The following is a 20,959-nucleotide window of genomic DNA, read 5'->3' as shown; positions in this document are numbered from 1 at the left end:
TTATACAATTTGCCACGATGTGCTCTGTGACCAAAAAAAAAAACTTATGGGAGCGGGCTAAACACTGTCAGAAAATAATAATCTGCACACTTATAATTTGAACCAAAAAAGGCAAAAAAGTGACTTCTAATATCACTAAAAATACATTGTTTTTATAAATTGACTGGTATATTTCAATTTATAAATGAAAAAAATTACATATCCTATGTAGGTGCTTTGGAAAAACACAAACACGCAAGCAAATCCATTATTTTGTCCTCACCCACATAGGTTACTAGGAAAAAATATATTGCTCTTATTTTTTAAAGTTGTATTTGTTTGCACTTCCTTACCAATTCACAACTGATTTGCCAAATATTTGTACAGATCATTAGGGTTCTGTTGTACGTATGCTGCATAATAATTTGCACTTACTTTTAGAAGAAGTCATGATTCCATCCTCAGTTTTCTCTAGAGCAGCCAAACACATGGAGTTTTCTTGAACCTATTAAAATTATGAACTCACAGTGTTGCCATCTTGATGTAAAATCTAAGATATTAGCTCTGATGGAGCAAGCTATTTACTTAATCAGCATCAAACATCTGACTGATACACCCATCTTCTGAGCTGCCAAGACTAAATTTCACAGTATGACTTCTCCCTCTGAATTATGTTTAATAGCAGCTGCTGGAAAGACACACTGATTTCTGTCTTTTATTTAAAAAAAAAAAAAAAGCGCTTAATTTGAGAAAAATAGCAATAGAGAGTGCATATGAATGTATAAGTATGTGTAAGACAGATATATCGCTCCACAAATATTAAATTTTTCCCATCATTTCTGATTTCTAAAAAGCCAGAAATAAAAAATATAGAAGACCACAACATTTAATAGTCTGAGATTTAAAAAATAATTTAACAGATATTTACTCATATATTTTGACAAACAGATGAGTATTTCTACATTTTCAGAGCTATACATTTAAAATACCAACCTTCTGTTTCTTTTGCTTATGGCTTCTTGCTTCTTCTGCTGCAATACCAGCTGCCTCATTGAGGTATTTATTGCCTACTTTGCTTTCAAACCATTTTAGGTCTACAAAGACTTCACTGAAATGTTCACGATCAAACTGGGTACAGAGATTAAAGTAAATTTAGAACAGTTATTTTAAAGGCAATGTACACTATTGCTGAATGAACACTCTAGCATATGAAACAGAAAATGCAAGCCACTTCTGTCATCTGTAAGAGTTGCATTAGATTACATAAAATGTTATCTGCACATGAATGTTTAACCCATGAGCTGAGGCAATCTAACATGAACCACCTCTTATCATACAGGCAGAAAATGTATATTGAAAACCTGCTTTTTCTTCTTCTTGTAACCTGAAACAGTTTAGAGAAATTAGACTATTTCTGAATTATATTATCCATCCTACAATATCATAGAATCACAGAACTGGAAGGGACTGCAAGAGATCTTCTAGTCCAGTCCCCTGCACTCAAGGAAGCACTAAGTATTATCTAGACCAGTGGTCTCCAACCTTTTTTATGCCCAGGATCACTTTTTGAATTTAAGGGCAACCCAGGATCTACCCCACTCCTTCCCCAAAACCCCGCCCCACTCACTCCATCCAGCCCCTCCATCACGTGCTCTCCCCCACCCCCACTCACTTTCACCGGGCTGGGGTAGGGGGTTCGGGCTCTGGAATGGAGCTGAGGGCTTCGCAGTGTGGGAGGAGACTCTGGGTTGAGCCTGGGGCAGGGGGTTGGGGTGCAGGAGGGGGTGAGGGGTGCAAGCTCTGGGAGGGAGTTGGGGTGCAGGAGGGGGCTCTGGACTGGGGAAAAGTGTTGGGGTGTGGGAGGGGGTGCAGGGTGCTGGCTCTGGGAGGGGGGTCAGGGCTGGGGTGCAGGAGTGGGTGTGGGTGCTGGCTCTGGGAAGAGGGTCAGGGCTGGGGCTTGGGTGCAGAAGGGGGTTCAGGGTGCAGGAGGGTGTATGGGGTGCTGGCTCCAGGAGGGGGCTCAGGGCTGATTTGGGGCGCAGGCTCTGGGACAGGGCTCAGGTGCAGCCTCCCGCTAGGCAGCACTTACCTCCAGCAGCTCCCAGTTGGTGGTGCAGTGTGCCTGCCGCTAAGGCAGGCTCTCTGCCTACCCCAGCCCCACGCCACTCCCAGAAGGGGCCAAAGCATCCCTGCAGCCCCTGGAGAGGTGGGGTGGAGTGGCATGTGACTCCATGCGCTGCCCCTCTATGAAAGCACCACCCCTGTACATCCCATTGGCCACAGCTCTCCGTTCCCGGCCAATGGGAACTGCGGGGGAGGTTCTTGCATGCAGGAGCAGCGTGCAGAGGGAGACCCCTGCCCCCCAACCCCGGGGCTGGGCTGGCTGCTTCCGGGTGCAGCATGGGGCCAAGGCAGGCAGGGAGCCTGTCTTAGCGGCAGCTCCGCTGTGCTGCTGGAAATCTGAATTGACTGGGAGATCCTTTAGAATCGACCAGTCAATCATGATCAACTGGTTGGTGACCACTGATCTAGACCATCCCTGTCTAATCTGCTTTTAAAAATCTCCAACGACAGAGATTTCACAACCTCCCTAGGCAATTTATTCCAGCTTCACCACCCTGACAGTTAGGAAGTTTTTCCTAATTTTTAACCTAAACTGCCCTTGCTGAAATTTAATCCCATTGCTTCTTGTCCTATTCTCAGAGGTTAAAGAGAACAATTTTTCTCCCTCCTCCTTGTAACAACTTTTTATGTACTTGAAAACAGTTATGGTCTCCCTCAGTCTTCTCTTCTCTGGACTAAACAACCCTATTATTTCAATATTACCTCACAGGTCATGTTTTCTAGACCTTTAATCTTTTTTTTTCCCCTCATCTCTGGACTTCCTTTAATTTGTCCCCATCTTTCCTGAAATGTGGAGCCCAAAACGGGACACACTACTCCGTGGAGTAAAGCATAGGGATGTAAAATACTAAATGGTCAAAACAGTTAAAACATTAATCAGTCTTACTGGTTAACCGACCTTAACCATTAGCTCCCAGCCCCGGGCCAGCTGCATGGGCCGGCGAGGGCCAGCCCCAGCCATGCTGGGCTGGCCAGAGCAGCCCCAGCTGCAGAGGCCTCAGCCCCTCTCCCTTTAATCAGTTATCCGTTTAAATGACATGATTGTAATAGTTTAAACGGTTAACTTTTTAAACGGATACTTGCATCTCTAGCAGAGCAGAAGAATTACTTCTTGTGTCCTGCTTACAATCCTCCTGCGAAGATAGCCCAGAATGATGTTTGCTTTTTTTACAACAGTTTTCCACTATTGACTCATATTTAACTTGTGATCCACTATGACCCTCAGATCCTTTGCTGCAGTACTCCTTCCTAGGCAGTCATTTCCCATTTTGTATGTGTACAACTGATTGTTCCTTCCTAAGTGGAGTACTTTGCATTTGTCCTTATTGGATTTCATCCTATTTACTTCAGATCATTTCTCTAGTTTGTCCAGATCATTTTGAATTTTAATCCTATCCTCCAAAGCACTTGCAACCCCTCCCAGCTTGGTATTGTCTGCAAACTTTATAAGTATACTCTCTATGCCATTATCTAAATCATTGATGAAGATATTGAATGGAAGCAGACACAGGACCAATCCATCAGGACCAATCCCCACTCAATATGCCCTAGGAATGGTTTTTCAACCAGTTATACACCTACCTTATAGTAGCTCCATCTAGGTTGTATTTCCCTACTTTGTTTATGAGAAGGTCATGCAAGACAGTATCAAAAGCCTTACTAAAGTCAAGATATACTACATGTACCACTTCCCTCTTATCCACAAGGCTTGTTACCCTGTCAAAGAAAGCTATTAGGTTGGTTTGACAAGATTTGTTCTTGACAAATCCATGTTGTTATTTATCATTTATTTATTTATTTATCTATCTTCCAGGTGTCTGCTGATTGCTTAATTATTTGCTCCATAATCTTTCCGGGAACTGAAGTTAAGATGATTGATCTGTAATTCCCCGGGTTGTCCTTATTTCCCTTTTTATAGATTGGCACTATATTTGCCCTTTTCCGACCCTCTGGAATCTCACCCATGTGAGATAATGTACTACCTTATGTCTAGGTACATTACAGAATGTCAATAGTTTGTGGGTTAAATGTTCATTTGCAGATAATACCTTATCCACATTTTTATGGTCCATGCCTTTTGTCACTTCTAGGACAGATTACTGTAATGTACCATAATGGGGCTGGCCCTTGAAAGCCACCTGGATTGCTTCAGCTGGTACACATTGCTGCTGCCCATTTTTGTGAGCATCTAACACTTCCATACTCTAAACTGATTCCACATGTGATTTCAGGTGCAATATAAGATAAGTTATAATCTAAAGCCAGTTACTTAATTTTCTGCCTCTCTCCCCAAAATCTATTATGACAATCAGATCAGATGGCAATTGGTTGGACTGTGCAACAAAACTATAACTGGCAGCAGGGACCTCATCTATAGAATTTGCTCCATCTAATGGTTTATCAGAGCTAGAGTATGGTGCTTTTCTTACTAAAGTTCAAGGCATATTTAAATAAGGCTTTTATATAAAATTGAGGGACAGATTCTCAACTAATATAAATTTCCATAGCGTCATTCTGTAAAAGATTCAGGGGCAGATTCTTAGCTGATGCTAACTGTCAAGAGTTCTATAGATTTAATCTTCTACCGAGCAGTGAGATAGCTCTTCGAGTGAATGCACTTTAGCTTTTGTCCAAAATAGGAGGCTTGAACTCGCTATGAAGACTGTATTTTGATTGCGTATTTTTAAAACTATGAGGTACTCAGACATTATAGTGATGGGCAGCCCTATAACATATACACAGTACAAATAAAGGTTACTTACATCTGACAATTTTGTAAGATATTTCTCAAAGCGTTGTAAGTTCAGATGCCCACTTTCATTAATATAGCCTATTGGGGAAAATATCATGTATGTATGTATGTAAAGTCTTACATTGAAATGTTTCTAAAACTCACTTAAAGTTCTGTGTGCAATAATACCCCCTTTTTTAGGCACCCAATAAAATCTTCTCCAGTAAAACTGCAAAGCTTTCTAACACATCATATACACTCTGCTGAGGATGCCAATCAAATCTAACAGCAACAAAATTAAATATCCTTACTTTCAAATAACTGAAGTTAATGTACATTCTAAAACTCTTCATAGTAATTTGTCAACTGATGACCAATTAGTGCATATAGGATTGAAACTGAACATTCCCACCTGAATATTGTCCCGCTGAAGCCTAGACACTACAATCTTTGATATTTTAGTTTCCACAAGCACGCCATAGAAAACTCCTTCTCTTCACCCATTACCCCATCTAGTTTTCTCCATCCACTGTCCCACTGCAGGCCTGAAACACCATTAACCCTCTGCAATTTCTTAATATTTTAAAGATGCTATGCTATACTTTCTTTGTTCTCCCAATTCAGATTGATACAATACTCTCATCTAAAGTCTACATATTTACCTGTGGTTTCTTCTCCATGCTACCCACTAAACATATCATCTCAAAAACTACAGTTTATGGATAGAATTCATAACTTGTGACAGCCACATTAGAAAAAGTAAATATAGCTCTCCCATAAAAACTAATCTTGAAAATAATAAGATATCAGTAATAAAACTGATATATCATGTAAGCATTCTGGGGCGAGTGATAAAAAGTTTTGGTAGCTCACAGATTTATTGGTGAGAAAGCAATATGAGACGTCTCCCATATCGTTGTGGTCTTTGCCCCTTACCATCATTTTCCTGGATCTTTTTTTTTTATTCTTGCCAGGCCAATAGCAACAAACAGTAATGCTGTGAAAAAGCGTTAATACCCACGGAATCAGATTCAAAAAGACATTGACTAGATCACACTTCAGCAAGTGCTATGAAACAATACTGTAATACCAGTAAGGTCTATATAGGCAACACTTCAGTTTAACCTTTCCTTTGATTTCTGTTCCAGAACTATAAGTATGTTTCTGTTTAAATATTTTTTTAAAACTACTTACCTCCAAGTTCTGGCAGGATAGCCATGTATGTTTTATAAAGTAGTGGCAGCGCATCATGATTAATATGTAAATGAGGTAGATGAGGAATAAAGTCATTGCCTACAAGAAACCCCATTAAGATCCAATCATCTATTATCCTTTCAATGTCATATTGAAAGGAAATCTTGTCCTAAAAAAATAAGAAAATCTTTATGATCAAGTTTGAATATAAAGTTTTAACATCTTTTGCCCCTGGTTTAATTAATACTTACTTTTACTGGTGAAAATTCATAGTCAATATATTCTCTCATTAATGACAAGTGCAGTAAGTGAAATGTGGTTTCTTCTGGGGCACATGCTCTGTAAATTATTCAAAACATGAAATCAACTATTTATAAATATTTCTGAAGTGTGTATAATAGTCCACTATAGTTATCCAAAAATAAGTACTCAGCTATTATCTATTTTGCTGAATTGCTAAAGATTATGACGTCTGAGTACTTGTTGTCAGGAGCAAATAAATACTAATTGCATTTTACAAAGACTCTGTTTCAATAATATAATTTGGCCTTACTGGCTACCCAGGAAGTGTTCTAAAAAGCAGCAGAGATTCAGACTCCAATCCAGCAAATTGCACTCTTGCTAAATTTTAAGCATGTGAATACTGGCAATGACTTCAAAACTAAGCACTTAAGTGTTTGAAGAAGTCTGCTTTTCAGAAAATGGAGATGCTCAGTTTGGAAAAGTAAGTGTGATCCAATGGATTCAGCACAGGTATGGTAATTGATAATTCCTGCGCTCTAATCCTGGCTATGACATTGACTCAGTATATGATTTGTGTCTCAACTTTCCCACTAGTAAAATGTGAAAAATCTTTATTTACCTACTTTGAAGATTTGATAAGATTAACCAGAGAATATCTGTGAAGTGCTCTGAATATAAGAAGGGTTCATAACTTATAAGTATTAATATTGCTGGGAATCCCCCATCATGGACAAGCCTGTGGATGCACCCATACACACACTGCTGATTTTAGCCTGGGAGTAGGTTATCAATATAAAATACCCTCCCTCTGAAGTTTAACTGGGTTAAAGCCAATCCTATGCAAGGTTGGTGAACTAGGCCCAATGCAACACCTAAATTCCATGTTAAGGGAATAAATGCACAAGGACTTCAGACAGTCAGGAAGGTTTATTTTTTTTCCTTCTCCTCAATGTATTTTGGTTGGGCTTTGGGCTTGTTTGATCTCCTTCCTCTGTAATATCAGAAATGACCACAGCAGGAAATGGGATGCTGGACTGGGTAGGCTAGTACTTTAAAGTTGCACCAAGCATTCTCTCTCGGGTGCTAATCTGGGTGATTCTTGCTCGCGTGCTCAGGGTCTAACTGATCATCATATGTGGGGTCAGGAAGGAATTTTCCCCCAGACCAGTTTGGCAGTGATCTTTGGGATTTTTCTCCTTCCTCTGCAGCAAGGGTACAGGTCACTTGCTGGGATCATCTGGATAAATCCCACTTAATCAATTCTGTGTCATTGTGGGGGGCCTTGATGCACCTCAGTCCCTCCTATTCTCTGCCTGTGATATACAACTGTTTAGTCTCCTGTGGGCTATAATACCTTGGTTTCATTTTGGTTGCTGAGTTTAGTGTGCGAGTGCTGGAACCTGTGATATACAGGAGGTCAGACTACATGATCTGGGGTCCCTTCTGGCCTTAAACTTTATAAGGCCTGGTCTAGGCCTTTTGAACTTGAGTTTATTTTGGATTCTTGACTAGAGCACATCAACAAGAGCTATGTATCTCTTTAGGTACTTACATAGTTCTCATTACCATAGTATCTGAGAGCTTTCCTGTACATACAAGATAGAATGTTCCTTCTCTCTCTCTGTCTCCCGCCCACTCCACTCCTTTCCTACCACCAAGAACTTTAGGACCTGTTTACATGGGGACAGTGATCAGAATAGCTTCCCATGTGGACATTTTAATCCCAGAAGATGGGGCCTTCTTCTGATTTACCTTTATCTGTAGATTAAAGGAAATTGGGAAAAGGTACTCCTATACTCTGGAATAAGAATATCCAGAGGGGAGCTATTCTGGAATAGTTTATTCCTCAATTGCCATTCTGGTCAATTTCCCCATGTAGACAAGTCCTTTGTGGTTTGGTTTCGTATTTTTAATGAATGAATCTATAAGAACAAGAACAATCTATTGTGGGAAATAGAATCAGTATAGTATGAGATGCCTGCCCTAGGGAACAAAGCCAGAGGCACAATGTGGTGCACTATAGCTCTCAGGATTTTCTAGCAGTCCAGTTGATATTAGGTTCCACAAGCACCAAATTTCATCCTTTTTTTCTATTTGCTGATTCAGGCAAATAGAAAAGATTTATATTAACATAAATATTAATATTTATAAAAGAAATTTATCAGGGTTTATAATATTCATCCATAACCAAATTAAAATAAAACAACTACCTGACTGATTAAATATGCAGTCATTTAAAGAAAATATTCTAAACCTGCATCTTTTGGATCTCCTTTCTTCCTATAAAGAAGATTTTTAGAAGCAGTTTACCTCTGGGATTTTTTGCCACCAAACCGGACTTCTTCTCTTAAGAGTGAGAAATGTGACTCATGACTTGTTAATCCAAGCATAATCTGTGGAAATAAGAGATTAAGAAGGGGTTTTAATATTATTCAAGAAGTGACCAGTGCCAGGATGTTTCCATGCTCAGTGGTTCCTCATTGTAAATTTTTAGTTTGCCATAAATGTAAAGTTTTTTGTTTAATAATATTTTATAGTCATATATTCCGACAAAATATTGAACAGATGCTCAAATCACAGACATAATAGCCTTTTGTCATTATGAGTATAAAATATTTTTGCACATACCAAGTCAGCATCTAAACCATATAGACAGTGTCTTGTGTTTGGATCGTAATCAGGCTTTGTTTTCTCTGATCGGATAAATTCCATAATTTTATGCTCTCCTTCACCTGGTGTCTAAATGCAAAAATAAAACAATTCAGTAAACACTATTCTGCAAAATACTATTTTTTTAAAAATTCAGTAATATAAACACAATAACCTCGTGGCCTGATAAGTAGACAGTTACGCCATGCCAGGATTTGTCTGTGGAAATCTTCATATTTACAAAATACTTCAGATGTTCGTGCAACCTGGCCATGAAATCAGTCCCTAGTAACAGAAATCTATAAGTTACATCTTCTGATACACTGTCATTTTAACAATTATTTAAAATTCCATTTATACATTTATGAGGGATATTAGCGATTAGTGATAGAAAAAACAATTTATTTTTGCAAAGTGTGGAAGGTGTAGTACTTTTGAAGAGTTTTCAGGCTTTAAATATTAAATTTGGGTGGGATTTTCAAAAGTGCCCAAGTGATTTAGCAGAACAAATCCTATTGAAAAAAATCAGATGAAAGAAAGGCAAAATGAGTAATCACAGTAATTCTCCTGTAAGTAACCAGCACATTTTCCTACCTGGTGTAATACAATTGGAGTCAAACCTGGCTTCTGTAGGGAGAATTTCTCCTTTTTCTAAAGCCTTTTTTATTTTGTCCTCTGCTTCTTTTGCTGACCTAAAAAAACATTGCATTTTACAGCATTGTATGTACACTATTTTTTCCTCAAAAAGTTAAATTTAGAGTTACTTCTTAAAGTAAATAAAAAAGGAAATGAAACTCTTAGTCAGTCTTTTAATTTTGCTTTTAGTGCACATAGAAAATGGAGAAGCTGTTTTGAATTTTCTACAGTAAGGATAAAATGTATGCTGCACATATACTATACAGGGCTCAAAAGACCATGTGGGGGCGAATGGGAGGAAAAGAGAACCAGCTGGCAGCAGATAAATGGCAAGTGTCAAATTACTGACTAAGCTAATCTTTCCCCCTTAGAATTAAAGGACATTGTCCTCAAATTATTTTGTCTTCTATCTCTTCATTTTTATCTTGATGCTTTCCTCCCCACCCCCACCCGTTTTCCTTCACATTTTTTTCCTGATATAGGAGAACACTTCAACCTCTGTGGCCACTCAGTAAAAGATTTAAGGGTGGCAATTTTGCAACAGAAAAGCTTCAAAAACAGACTCCCAAACTGCTGAGGTTGAATTAATATGCAAACTAGATACCATTAACTTGGGTTTGAATAAAGACTGGGAGTGGCTGGGTCATTACACATATTGAATCTATTTCCTTAAGTTAAGTATCCTCACACCTTCTTGTCAACTGTCTAAATGGGCCATCTTGATTATTACTACGAAAGTTTGTTTCTCCTGCTGATAATAGCTCATCTTAACTAATTAGCCTCTCACAGTTTGTATGGTAACTTCCAACTTATTTGTATGTGTATATATATATCTTACTATATGTTCCGTTCTATGCATCCGATGAATTGAGCTGTAGCTCACGAAAGCTTATGCTCTAATAAATTTGTTAGTCTCTAAGGTGCCACAAGTACTCATATTTTTTCCTGATATTATTCTATCCTTTTTTAATGTTTTAATTTTTCTTTAAAACCCTCTGGCTTTCTTATTTGTTCTTTCCATATTTATTTTTTTATCCACAAATATTCTCTCTCATCACCTCCTGAACCCCATGCCAATCTTGCCTATTGCCCCACCAGTTATTTTTCTTCTCCTCCCAGTGGCCCCCAAATGGTCTCCCCACATCTCCAAGCCTCTGGCTTCCTTCTTTTCCCTGACTAGTGACAACAATGAAAGGCAGATGAAACCTGAATAGAACCAGTTTACAGTGAATGGAACTCCCCATAGCACTCACTGGTGAAGAAAAGGAAGTACTGTAGCATTAGTTGTTCAGAACAAAAAGAAGAAATGGCCAGCCCTATCTCCAACTTCCAGTATACCCTGTCAATGTGGCTGCTGTCCCCAAAGTTCACAAAAGCTGCTAGGGCAAGCAGTAAACATCAAGATTTTAATCATCTCCACTGTAAATGATCTAGATGTAAACTACATTATTTAGCTAGCCTGATGGCCAATGTTACTACAGACTAGAGCTTTATTAGTTCTCAAACCTCAGTTTCTTTCCTTCCTCCACACTGCACTGTCATGGGAAATTTCACTATACAGTGACCACAAAGGCCTCTTTAGAGATGGCATTCACAGATTCCAAAAGCAGCCCTATTACTGCTTCTTTGCACAGTGATAAACTGGAATATGTAGATTTATAGAAAAATAATCTTAAAGATGGAAAAAGAAGCAGCACCTGTAACTGCTGTTCCCAAAAGATACATGCTGTGCTAGATCATCATTCTTGGGTCCATGCTCCTTTGAATGACCAAGTCTCAAATTTTACAAACTCAAAGTTCTAAGCCAGGGATTCTCAAACTGTAGGTCGAGACCACAAAGTGGGTCATGATCCTGTTTTAATGGGTCGTAGTCCTGTTTTAATGGCATTAGACTTCCTGGGGCTTGGGGCTGAAGCAAAAGCCTGAGTTCCACCACCTGGGGCCAAAGCTGAAGTTTGAAGCTTTGGCTTCAGTCCTGGGTAATGGAGATCAGGTTACAGGCCCACCCAGGTTACAGGGCAGTGGGGCTTGGGCTTTGCTCCTCCCTCCTGGGGTCGTGCAGTAATTTTTGTTGTCAGAAGGGGGTCACAATGCAATGAAGTTGGAGAATCCCTGTTCTAAGCCATTGGTTCCAATTGGAGATGATTTATACTAGCCTTTGCAGTGCTATACAAACTGCAAGTCCACTTCAAAAACAAAAGATGAAAAGTACTCCCCCGTGTACCGGTCTTTTTCAAATGCACTGGCAAAAGATCCTCAATTCTGATTTATGACTGACCAGTTATTATTTAACAAAACCCAAACAATGCTATAGTCAAAAGCATCATAATTTAAAACTATGTATTTAATACTTATTTCAATTTTTAAATTTAAAAAAATCTCCTAAAAATGTGCTGTTCTATTTATAAACAGGGCAACATTAAAATGTTTTCACCTAAAACGTCTCCCACGCTGCTGGTTCATTTTTGCTCTTGGAGCCACTCCATCAACTGCCATGAAGAAAACCTTTCTTGGTTTAATAATGCGAAATAATACTTCCAAATAGTGAAAAATATCAGCAAAGATCTTATCATCTGAGATTCTGAAGTGAACATCATCATCATTAGGGTGTGAACACTGATGGATGATACCATTCATATCCAGGTACAAGTTGTCAAATTCTGGAATCTAAAAAAAAGTCACATATAATATTGGGATATCAAGTTATGCTAGTACTGTTAACAGCACCTATCAATCACAGACCTAGAAAAAGTTCCCTTTCTTCAGTGATAGCTGAAACAATAGAAGTTGCCCTCCAAGGGAGGAAAAGCTGTGTGAGCCAAGGGGTTTTTCTGGGGACTGGCTGTAAACATAGGGGCTGGGGCATTGATTGGGTCCAATGGAGTATATCAAAAGGAAAAAGCTGCCAGAAAACCAGCAGACAATGAAAAATATGTAGAGACCACGGCCTTGAGTAGGAGCAGAGAGAGAATTCCTTGGGCACGGGACTCTCTGGAAAAAGCAGGCTTGCAAAATGTGAGCAAGGAAGCTGTCTGCCATTTGTTCCTACTGTTTCCAGGAAAATGGCACTTTCTGTACATTCTTTGTAAATATACAGAACTGCACCAAAGAAATATCTTGTTCGTATAAATAGTGCAATACGGCTCCAAATATTGGCTAACTGTTTGGGCCAAGGGGCAACAGTACCATCATACTTTTTTCCAAAAAACACAACACAGACAAGACCAGTTTGTAAGAATATATACCCATTCTGTACACATGTACTGCTTGATTTGTAAGTACTCCTGATCATAGGAGTCCCCTGGCAGTGTCAGTAGGACAGTTTCCTTACTTCCTGTGATGACCTTTTGTGTTGTTGCTGAACCATCCTCTCACCTGGGCCAAATAACTTCTAGGGGAACGTTTCTGGGTTTGTGTTTATAATCCAGAATTCTAGATTTAGGAGAAGCAGAGTATTGGGGAGTATGGAGGAAAGGAAGAGGTAGAGGCAGGATTAAGACCGAACTAATACATCTCTAATCTCTAGCAATACCTAGCATCTTGTTGGGTATGGAGCTCAATCTGCAATGTATTAGAATACAGCTGATGCATGGTGCTCAGTAATTATTTTTCTGCACTTCCTGGAATGACATTTAGTCTCTCTAATAAAGGAACTAATTTCGTGGTCTGAATAAAACTGCATGCCCAAAGTCCATCACATTCACACAGACACCAGCTTTCTAGTTCCAAGGGATGGTGTGTTGCATTGACAGCACTCTAAAAAGCTGCAAAAGAGAAAGTTATTCACCTTGCAGTAACTGAAGTTCTTCGAGATGTGTGTCCCTGTGGATGTTCCACTCTAGGTGTTGGTGCATCCCGGCGTCGTTGATCGGAAATTTTCGGTAGCAGTGCAGGTTGGGACGCACGCGCTCAGTTGGTATCTCCCATCTTGTTGGACTCTTCCTGAGTGCATGCGTCCCGCAGCCTCCTCAGTTCCTTCTCCTCCGTGGAGAAATCATACTAATACTCCAAAGTAGAGTGGAGGAGGGCGGGGAGTGGAGCACCCACAGAGACACACATCTCAAAGAACTTCAGTTACTGCAAGGTTAGTAACTTTCTCTTCTTCAAGTGCTGTCCCTGTGGGTGCTCCAATCTAGGTAAATGTGTAGCAGTACCCACTATGATCAGTGGGACTTTAGAGATGCGGCAGTGAGTACTGTATGGCCTACTATGGTGTCTGCTGTGGTATCTTGCATGATAGCATAGTGTTTGGCAAACGTGTTCAGATGACCATGTAGCCGCTTTACAGATGTCAGGAATGGGTACGTTACGTAAGAAGGCAACCGATGTTGACATAGCTTGAGTGGAATGAGTTCTAATGCCTTCGGGCGGTTGAATATTTTGAGTGCGGTAACAGGATCTAATGCAGTCAGAGATCCATTTGGACAGACGTTGTTTAGAGATAGCCGTACCTTTCGATCTTTCAGTAATGGAGACAAAGAGTTGTGGGGACTTACGAAATGGCTTAGTCTTGTCTAAATAAAAGGCAATTGCTCGTCTGATGTCGAGAGTATGCAGGGTTGCCTTGTGCAGAGTCTTGTGAGGTTTGGAATAGAAAGTAAGTAAGTAAGTATATTGGTTGGTTAAGGTGGAAGGTGGATACCACCTTAGGGAGAAATTTAGGATGTGGTCTCAGAGTGACTTTGTCTTTGGAGAAGACTGTGTAGGGAGGATGGGCCATCAGGGTGCTTATTTCTCCTACTCTCCTTGCTGATGCTATTGCAACTAAGAAAGCTACCTTCATGAACATATGAAGAGATGAGGTAGCCAAGGGCTCAAATGGAGGTTTCATGAGATCATGAAGAACGAGGTTAAGATTCCATATAGCTGCTGTTGGGTAAATTTCAGGGCAGAGATTTTGCAGGCCCATGAGAAATCATTTTATGGTGGGGTAGGTAAAAAGTAAGTAACCTTCTACCAAGTCATGGACAGTAGTAAGCACTGCCAGGTGTAATTTGATGGAGTTGAGCAAGAGTCCATCCTGTTTTAATTGCAGAAAGTAGTCCAGGACATTAGGGAGGGTCACCGTATTTGGTGTTAAGAGATTAAGAGAGTACCAGAGAGCAAAACGCTTCCACTTCTACAGGTAAGTTTTACGAGTAGAGTCTTTTCTACTATGCAGGAGGATGTATCGGACTTGCTCGGAACAGGCTAGTTCATGGGTTTGGAACCATGAAGGAACCAGGCTGTCAAGTGGAGCTTTGGAGTTGGGGGTGAAGGACCCATCCGTTGTCCTGGGAAAGGAGATCTGGCCTGCTGGGGAAAGCCCGTGAATGATGAGAGGACAGGCGGAGCAGGTAAGGATACTACGTCTGTCTCAGCCAAGCCGGGGCAATAAGTATGACCCGGGCCTTTTCGTCTATGATCTTCCAAAGAACCCTGTGTAGCAGAGGGATTGGTGGGAAGGCGTACAGGAGAGAGGTGTTCCACGGTGCTCCTAGGGATGCGGTTCCAAGTCCCACTCAGGAGCAAAACAGGCGACATTTTCGATTCTGGGTTGTGGCAAGAGGTTTATTGACGGGGTGCCCCAGAGGGAGAAGAGCTGTTGAAGTATTGCAGGGTGAAGTTCCCATTCGTGTTCTGTCGAGAAGTGCCTGCTGAGCACGTCGGCAGTAGCGTTGTGGCAGCCAGGTAGGTAGGACGCAATGGTTTGTTTTTGATGTTGTATGCAGAAATTCCGTAGTCGGATGGCTTCCATGCATAGGGAATGTGATCAGGCTTCCCCTCGTCTGTTGATGTAGAACATACATACTATGTTGTCTGTTAAGACCTGAATAGATTTGTTCTTTATGAGGGGAAGAAAGTGAAGGCATGCTCGCCTCACTGCTCTGAGCTCTAAGAGATTTATGTGTAGGCGCTTCTCTGATGTGGACCATTGGCCTTGTGCCCTGTGTCCCCCTAGATGCGCTCCCCAACTGATTAGGGAAGTGTCCATGGTGAGCATGAGCATTGGGGATCGTTGCTGGAAGGAAACCCCCATGCAGAGGTTTTCTGGTCTTGTCCGCCAATGTAGGGAAGCTAGAACATTGGGGAGAGGAGGAGTTAGCAGTATCCCTAAGGTGTGTCTGTTGGGTTTGAAGTTGGAGTTGAGCCAGCCCTGAAGACATCACATGTGTAGGCTGGTGTACTGGACCACGAAGGTGGTGGCTGCCATGCGACCAAGGAGCTGTAGACAGATTCTTGCCTGTGTCCTGGAAGGAATAGAGTGTGCATATAAGCTGCATGATAGCGAGGAATCTGATTGGGAGCGAGGCTCTGCTTTGGATTGAGTCCAGATGAACTCCATTGAACTCGATCTGTTGTGTAAGAGTCAGGGTGGATTTTTGGACGTTTATTTGGAGGTCTAGGCTGTGAAAGAGGGAGATGGTGAAATCGGTAGCTTGAAGTGTCTTGCCATAGGAATTGCCCTTGATGAGGCAATCGTCCAGGTAGGGGAAAAGCGTGATCCCATACCTGTGGAGGTGAGCCACGACCACGGTTAGAGTCTTGGAAAAGACTCTCGGTGCTGTGGAGAGTTCGAAAGGAAGAACTCTGTATTGAAAATGGTCATGACCGATTGTGATTCATAGGAAGTGTCTGTGAGCTGGATGAATTGATATATGAAATAAATGTCCTGTAAGTCGAGGGCTGTGAACCAGTCCCCTTGATCCAGTGCAGGAATTATTGTGCCCACTGTGACCATCTTGAATTTTTGTATCCTCACAAATTTGTTCAGACGGCGTAGGTCTAGTATAGGCCTCCACCCCCCAGTCTTTTTCTGGGTCAGAAAGTAATGGGAGTAGAACCCTTTCCCTCGATGTTGTGTCAGCACAGGTTCCACTGCGCCTAGTTGTAGAAGGAGTGCCACTTCTGCACGAAGTAAGTGTTCATGAGAGGGGTCCCTGAAGAGGGATGGGGAAGGGTAGGAGTGTAGGATATAAATGGGATAGATTTCAGAGTAGCAGCCGTGTTAGTCTGTATTCGCAAAAAGAAAAGGAGTACTTGTGGTACCTTAGAGACTAACAAATTTATTAGAGCATAAGCTTTCGTGAGCTACAGCTCACTTCATCGGATAGTAACTGAACTATTTCGAGGACCCAGTGGTCCTGTGTAATCCGCTGCCAGGCATGTTGGAAACTCTGGAGGCGGTGGCCAAATGGGCAAGTAGGCGGTGAAATCAAGGGGTGGTTGTGCAGACCCTCGACCAACGTTTCAAAATTGTTGTTTATTTTGGTGTGGGAGGTGGTTGCTTGAGCTTGATTTTGTCTGCATTTAAGGGATCTAGCACGATTCCTAGTTATGTCGTATGGTTTGTGTTGAGGCGATAATACTGTTGTGTGCATGGTCTTTGGTAGGGTTGGTATCGTCGTCTCCTGGGAAGAGATGGGTGAATGCATAGGGTGCGCCGTATCGCTCTAGAATCTTTCATGGTGTGAAGGAGTTCATCGTTTTTTGTGGGAAAAAAAGAAGTTTATATTTATCAAAGGGGAGGTCCTCCACTTTGGTCTGCAGATCTTTAGGGATGCCGGATGCAGAGAGCCATGAAGATCTGCACATAACCACAGCAGTTGCAGTAGTACGGGCTGCTGTGTCCGCCGTGTCTAGAGATGCTTGTAGGGCCGTTCTGGAAATCAATTGGCCTGCAATCAGGATTGATTTGAAGTCTGCTCTGCTATCCTCTGGAATGTAGGAGGCAAATTCAAAACGTTTATTGTAATTATTGAAGTTGTAGCTGGCGAGGAGGGAAGAATAGTTCACAATTCTGAATTGTAGAGTGGAGGACGAATAAATCTTGCGACCCAAGACGTCAAGGCGTTTAAGCTCCTTGTCTTGTGGGGTGTGCCGATATTGTGGCTGTTTCTCCTTTATGCAACTGCATCCATGACAAGAGAGTTCAGTTGTGGATGAGAAAATAGGAAGTCAGAGTCCTTAGAAGGAACATAGAATTTACGTTCGGCCTTTTTGCAAGTTGGTAATAAAGAAGCTGGAGTTTGCCAGAGTGTGTCAGCTGGTTCCAGGAGTGCTTCGTTTATGGGGAGCACGATCTTTGATGGCGCAGATGGTTGAAGGGTTCTGAGGAGTCCGTGTTGTGTCTCCTGAACCTCTTCTAAGGGGATGTTTTGACTGAGTGCCACCCTCCTGAACAGGGGCGGTGAGTTACATTGGCCCGTGATGCCCGAGCTCCAGCAATATTCAGGGGTGGGGACCCAGCTCCACCAATGTTTGGAGCCGGGTCTCTCCCTCGGCCCTGCCTAGTGTGTGCCCCCACCTGCTGCCCACCCCCCCCAGCGCCTCCCCCAGGCTCTGGAGCGTCCCACCCCCACAGGAGTGTCCCTGCCTGATTAAAAGTGGGCGGCTGCCCTGCTGCTCTGTGCTGCTCTCCTTTGGCTGCGCTGCCACCTAAGGCTAGGCTACAGCACAAGAGCAGGCTGAGGCAGCTGGCTGCTGCTGCACCAGAGTAGGGGAAGAGGTACACATATGACTGGCAGCTCTCCCTGTGTCCAGCACCCACCGGGAGGAGACGCGGGAACAGACCTCTGGACCTCACTCACCTGAGCAGCTGCTGGGACTTCCTTTAGTGTCTGACCCTGTGATCAGCCCCAGTGCAAGAGGCAGCCCCCCCGCCATGAGGCTACAGTGTGGGACAGCAGGCTGCAGCAGGGGAGGAAGCCACATGTGATGGCAGCCCCCTCCACCTCCAGTACCCACCCACCACAGAGGAGGTGAGGGGGCTTCCTGGACCTGAGCAGCTGGGGCTTGGGTGAGTGTTGTGACAGTGGGCAGCCCCATCCCCCACCCCCAGTGAGGCTATAGTGAGGGGCAGCAGCAGTGGCGGAAAGGGTTGGGGGGAGTCCTCCTCTCTGGCCCTCACCCTGGGGCAGCCTGTCTGCACCCCAAGCTCCTCACCCCAGGCTCTGTCCCACCCCAGATCCTGTGCCCCCACCCCCTGCGCCCCAGCCCTGAGCCCCCTCCTACACCCCTGCCCCAGCCCAGACCCCTCACCCAAACTCCCTCCCAAAGCCTACACCCTACACCCAAACGCCTTCCCAGAGCCCACCCCCTGCCCCAGCCTAGAGCCTGCACCCAAATGCCCTCCCAGAGCCAATACCTCCCATCTCCCACACCCAAACTTCCTCCCAGACCCTTAAGGAGGTGCAGTGGTGGGACATGACTTGGACTCATTCTAGGCACCACCAAAAATTATACAAACCTGCCGCCCCTGCTCCTGAAAAGTTCTTGAAATTGTTTATAGTCATCCACGTTCTGTGGAGGTGGAGGGAAGAGGGCTCCATCTGGGGCTGATGGAGAGTTAGGGGTCGGTGAGTCAGGATATGGTGCGTAGGTCACATTCTCAGGAGGGGGTTCAGGTACTGTAGAAGTGGACCGAGCTGGAGACTGAGGCACAGAAGGAAGTAGTGGTTTGGTGGAAGAGGTCTGAGGATGAGTGGTAGGAGGATGTGGCCAAGGGTACCACTGAGGCCAAGGCCAATATTGAGTTCGCTGTCAGTAAAGTTAGCCAGTTCAGGTTGGGAGAGCGGCTGTTCAGAAAGTGAGCCCTGTGTATCCAGAAATGGGGAGTTAGGCTCAGGTGGCACTGAGAGATCACACTGAGTGAGAAACTGTTACTCCTGCTCCCTGGGCTGCGCTGAGCCTGCTTTGTGCTCTAGCTCGTTATCAAGTGGAAGTGAAAGCATCAGTGATGCTGCGGAGCGCTTGGAGGTGCCCTCCAGGCGGTCCGCTGCTAGTGCCGGGGTGGGAGGCAGGCTTGGTGCCGACGTTCTTCTTGGCACCGGGGTAGAGCGCACTGTGGGCGCCGTGTCTATTTTCGGTGCCAAGAGGACCCGTGCCGCAGAAACCTTCCCAGTGCCGAAGGTCGGGTTCCTGCCTCTGCACTCTGCAGGAGCCATGGCTGTGGCATTAGAAAATGCTGAGGCGGCTGCCTTTGGCGCTGTCAGCACAGAGGGTAAGGAGCTCGCAGGAGTCCCTTTACCCTTGTTAAAGTCTCTCCTTTGAGACTGCTGTGCTTCTTGCCTCTGCTCCAGAGAGGGTGAAGCAATGCTCCCAACTGGTTCAGATCTGGCCGGGGAGCATGTGGGAGCAGGTTTAACTTTCCCTGTCTCCAAAAGCGGCTGGAGGGACTTTTCCATTAGAAGCATTTTAAGCAGCAGGTCCCTGTCACGCCGAGCTCTTGACTTGAGCCTCGTACAGTGGAGGGGACGTGAGTTTCCCTGAGGCACTTCACACAACGCGAGTGCCCATCCGATCGTGGCATGGAGTCCTGACAGGAAACACACTTTTGAATCCTAAAGCCCCTGGCATTATGAATTAGAAATGGCAGGGGAGAGCGTCTCAGCAGGAGACAAGGCTGAAGCGAAAAAATTTTGGGTTTCTTTTGTTTTTGGGGGTTTATTTTAACTAAGTAATTAACTATGTAACTACACTAAAAGAAGGGAAACAACTGGGATGTAACTAATAACTATTTCTATGTTCTTTGTTACAGTTTCCTAAGATACCAGGGAAGAAAAGTAGCACTGCCCTGAGTCCCGTCTTCAGCTGAGGACGGTTGAGAAGGGAACTGAGGAGAGTGAGGGATGCACGCATTCAGGAAGATTCCAACAAGACGGGAGATACCAACCGAGCGCATGCATCCCAACCAGGCACTGCTACCAAAAATGCCTGATCAACGGTGCCGGGACGCATCGACACCTAGAGTGGAGCACCCACAGGGACAGCACTCGAAAAAGAACCTTGGTGATCCACGTGCGCTTTTCACATGAAGCAGACATATGGAAGGGTAGCAGATGACATTTTCTACATATGAAGATGCATGCTGTGATGAAATTTATAAATAATCATCTGTTTTACATAGAAACTGCCCTTTATGCCTTCTCTCTATCATGTTTTCGGCAAGAGCAAACAGAAGAAGAAACAACGTAGCCCTGTCCGGTAGTGCCCCCTCCCTGCTTCTTCAAACAAAACAAACCCTTGCTTCTTTCTTCAGTATTTGAATAGCTGGCCCAATATTTTACATCATTCTAGTATTCTCACTTATGAACTCTTCTGAATATAAAAGAACCACCGAGGAAAAGTATGTCTCACCTTCACATATATTTAAACTTTGCGTATAGCTCCTAGTATTTTGAATTTGTTAAATTTCTTTGCTTTCAGATCTAAAATTGAACATTCATCTCTGATAAACATCACCAAACTGCTTTGGTTTTCCACAGTAATTCCTTCCATACTACCACTGTTCTGGCCTGATTCTCTCCTCTCTTACCCAAATTTTACACCAATATTACTCCTTCAACTTCAACAGAGTTGCTCCTGACTGACACCGGCAAGAGAAGAGAATCAGCCTTCATGTTTAATGGTTCCTATCTGCAC

The 20,959-nt window shown here is 43.1% G+C and overlaps 1 protein-coding gene across 6 annotated transcripts in view; it reads right to left on the bottom strand.

Moving 5' to 3' along the window:
* XRN1 (5'-3' exoribonuclease 1) overlaps positions 1-20,959 on the bottom strand; it is an 80,654-nt gene that overhangs the window by 51,645 nt on the left and 8,050 nt on the right. For all 6 annotated transcript variants that reach the window (XR_006274436.1, XR_005295034.2, XR_006274437.1 and 3 more), the window contains exons 2-11: positions 11,991-12,223; positions 9,515-9,612; positions 9,096-9,205; positions 8,900-9,010; positions 8,582-8,664; positions 6,280-6,367; positions 6,029-6,197; positions 4,866-4,933; positions 973-1,107; positions 415-484 (exon numbers count right to left, since the gene is read on the bottom strand). Coding sequence is in view for 3 of the 6 variants with exons in the window: in XM_038417417.2 (XP_038273345.1) it covers positions 415-484; positions 973-1,107; positions 4,866-4,933; positions 6,029-6,197; positions 6,280-6,367; positions 8,582-8,664; positions 8,900-9,010; positions 9,096-9,205; positions 9,515-9,612; positions 11,991-12,223 (1,165 nt within the window). In the remaining 3 variants the exon portion in view is untranslated. The remainder of the gene's footprint in view (positions 1-414; positions 485-972; positions 1,108-4,865; positions 4,934-6,028; positions 6,198-6,279; positions 6,368-8,581; positions 8,665-8,899; positions 9,011-9,095; positions 9,206-9,514; positions 9,613-11,990; positions 12,224-20,959) is intronic.

This window comes from Dermochelys coriacea, chromosome 9 (assembly GCF_009764565.3).
Source record: "Dermochelys coriacea isolate rDerCor1 chromosome 9, rDerCor1.pri.v4, whole genome shotgun sequence".
NCBI lineage: Eukaryota > Metazoa > Chordata > Testudines > Dermochelyidae > Dermochelys > Dermochelys coriacea.
Note: the sequence above shows the minus strand (reverse complement) of the source record. Positions and strands in the feature narration are given on the sequence as shown.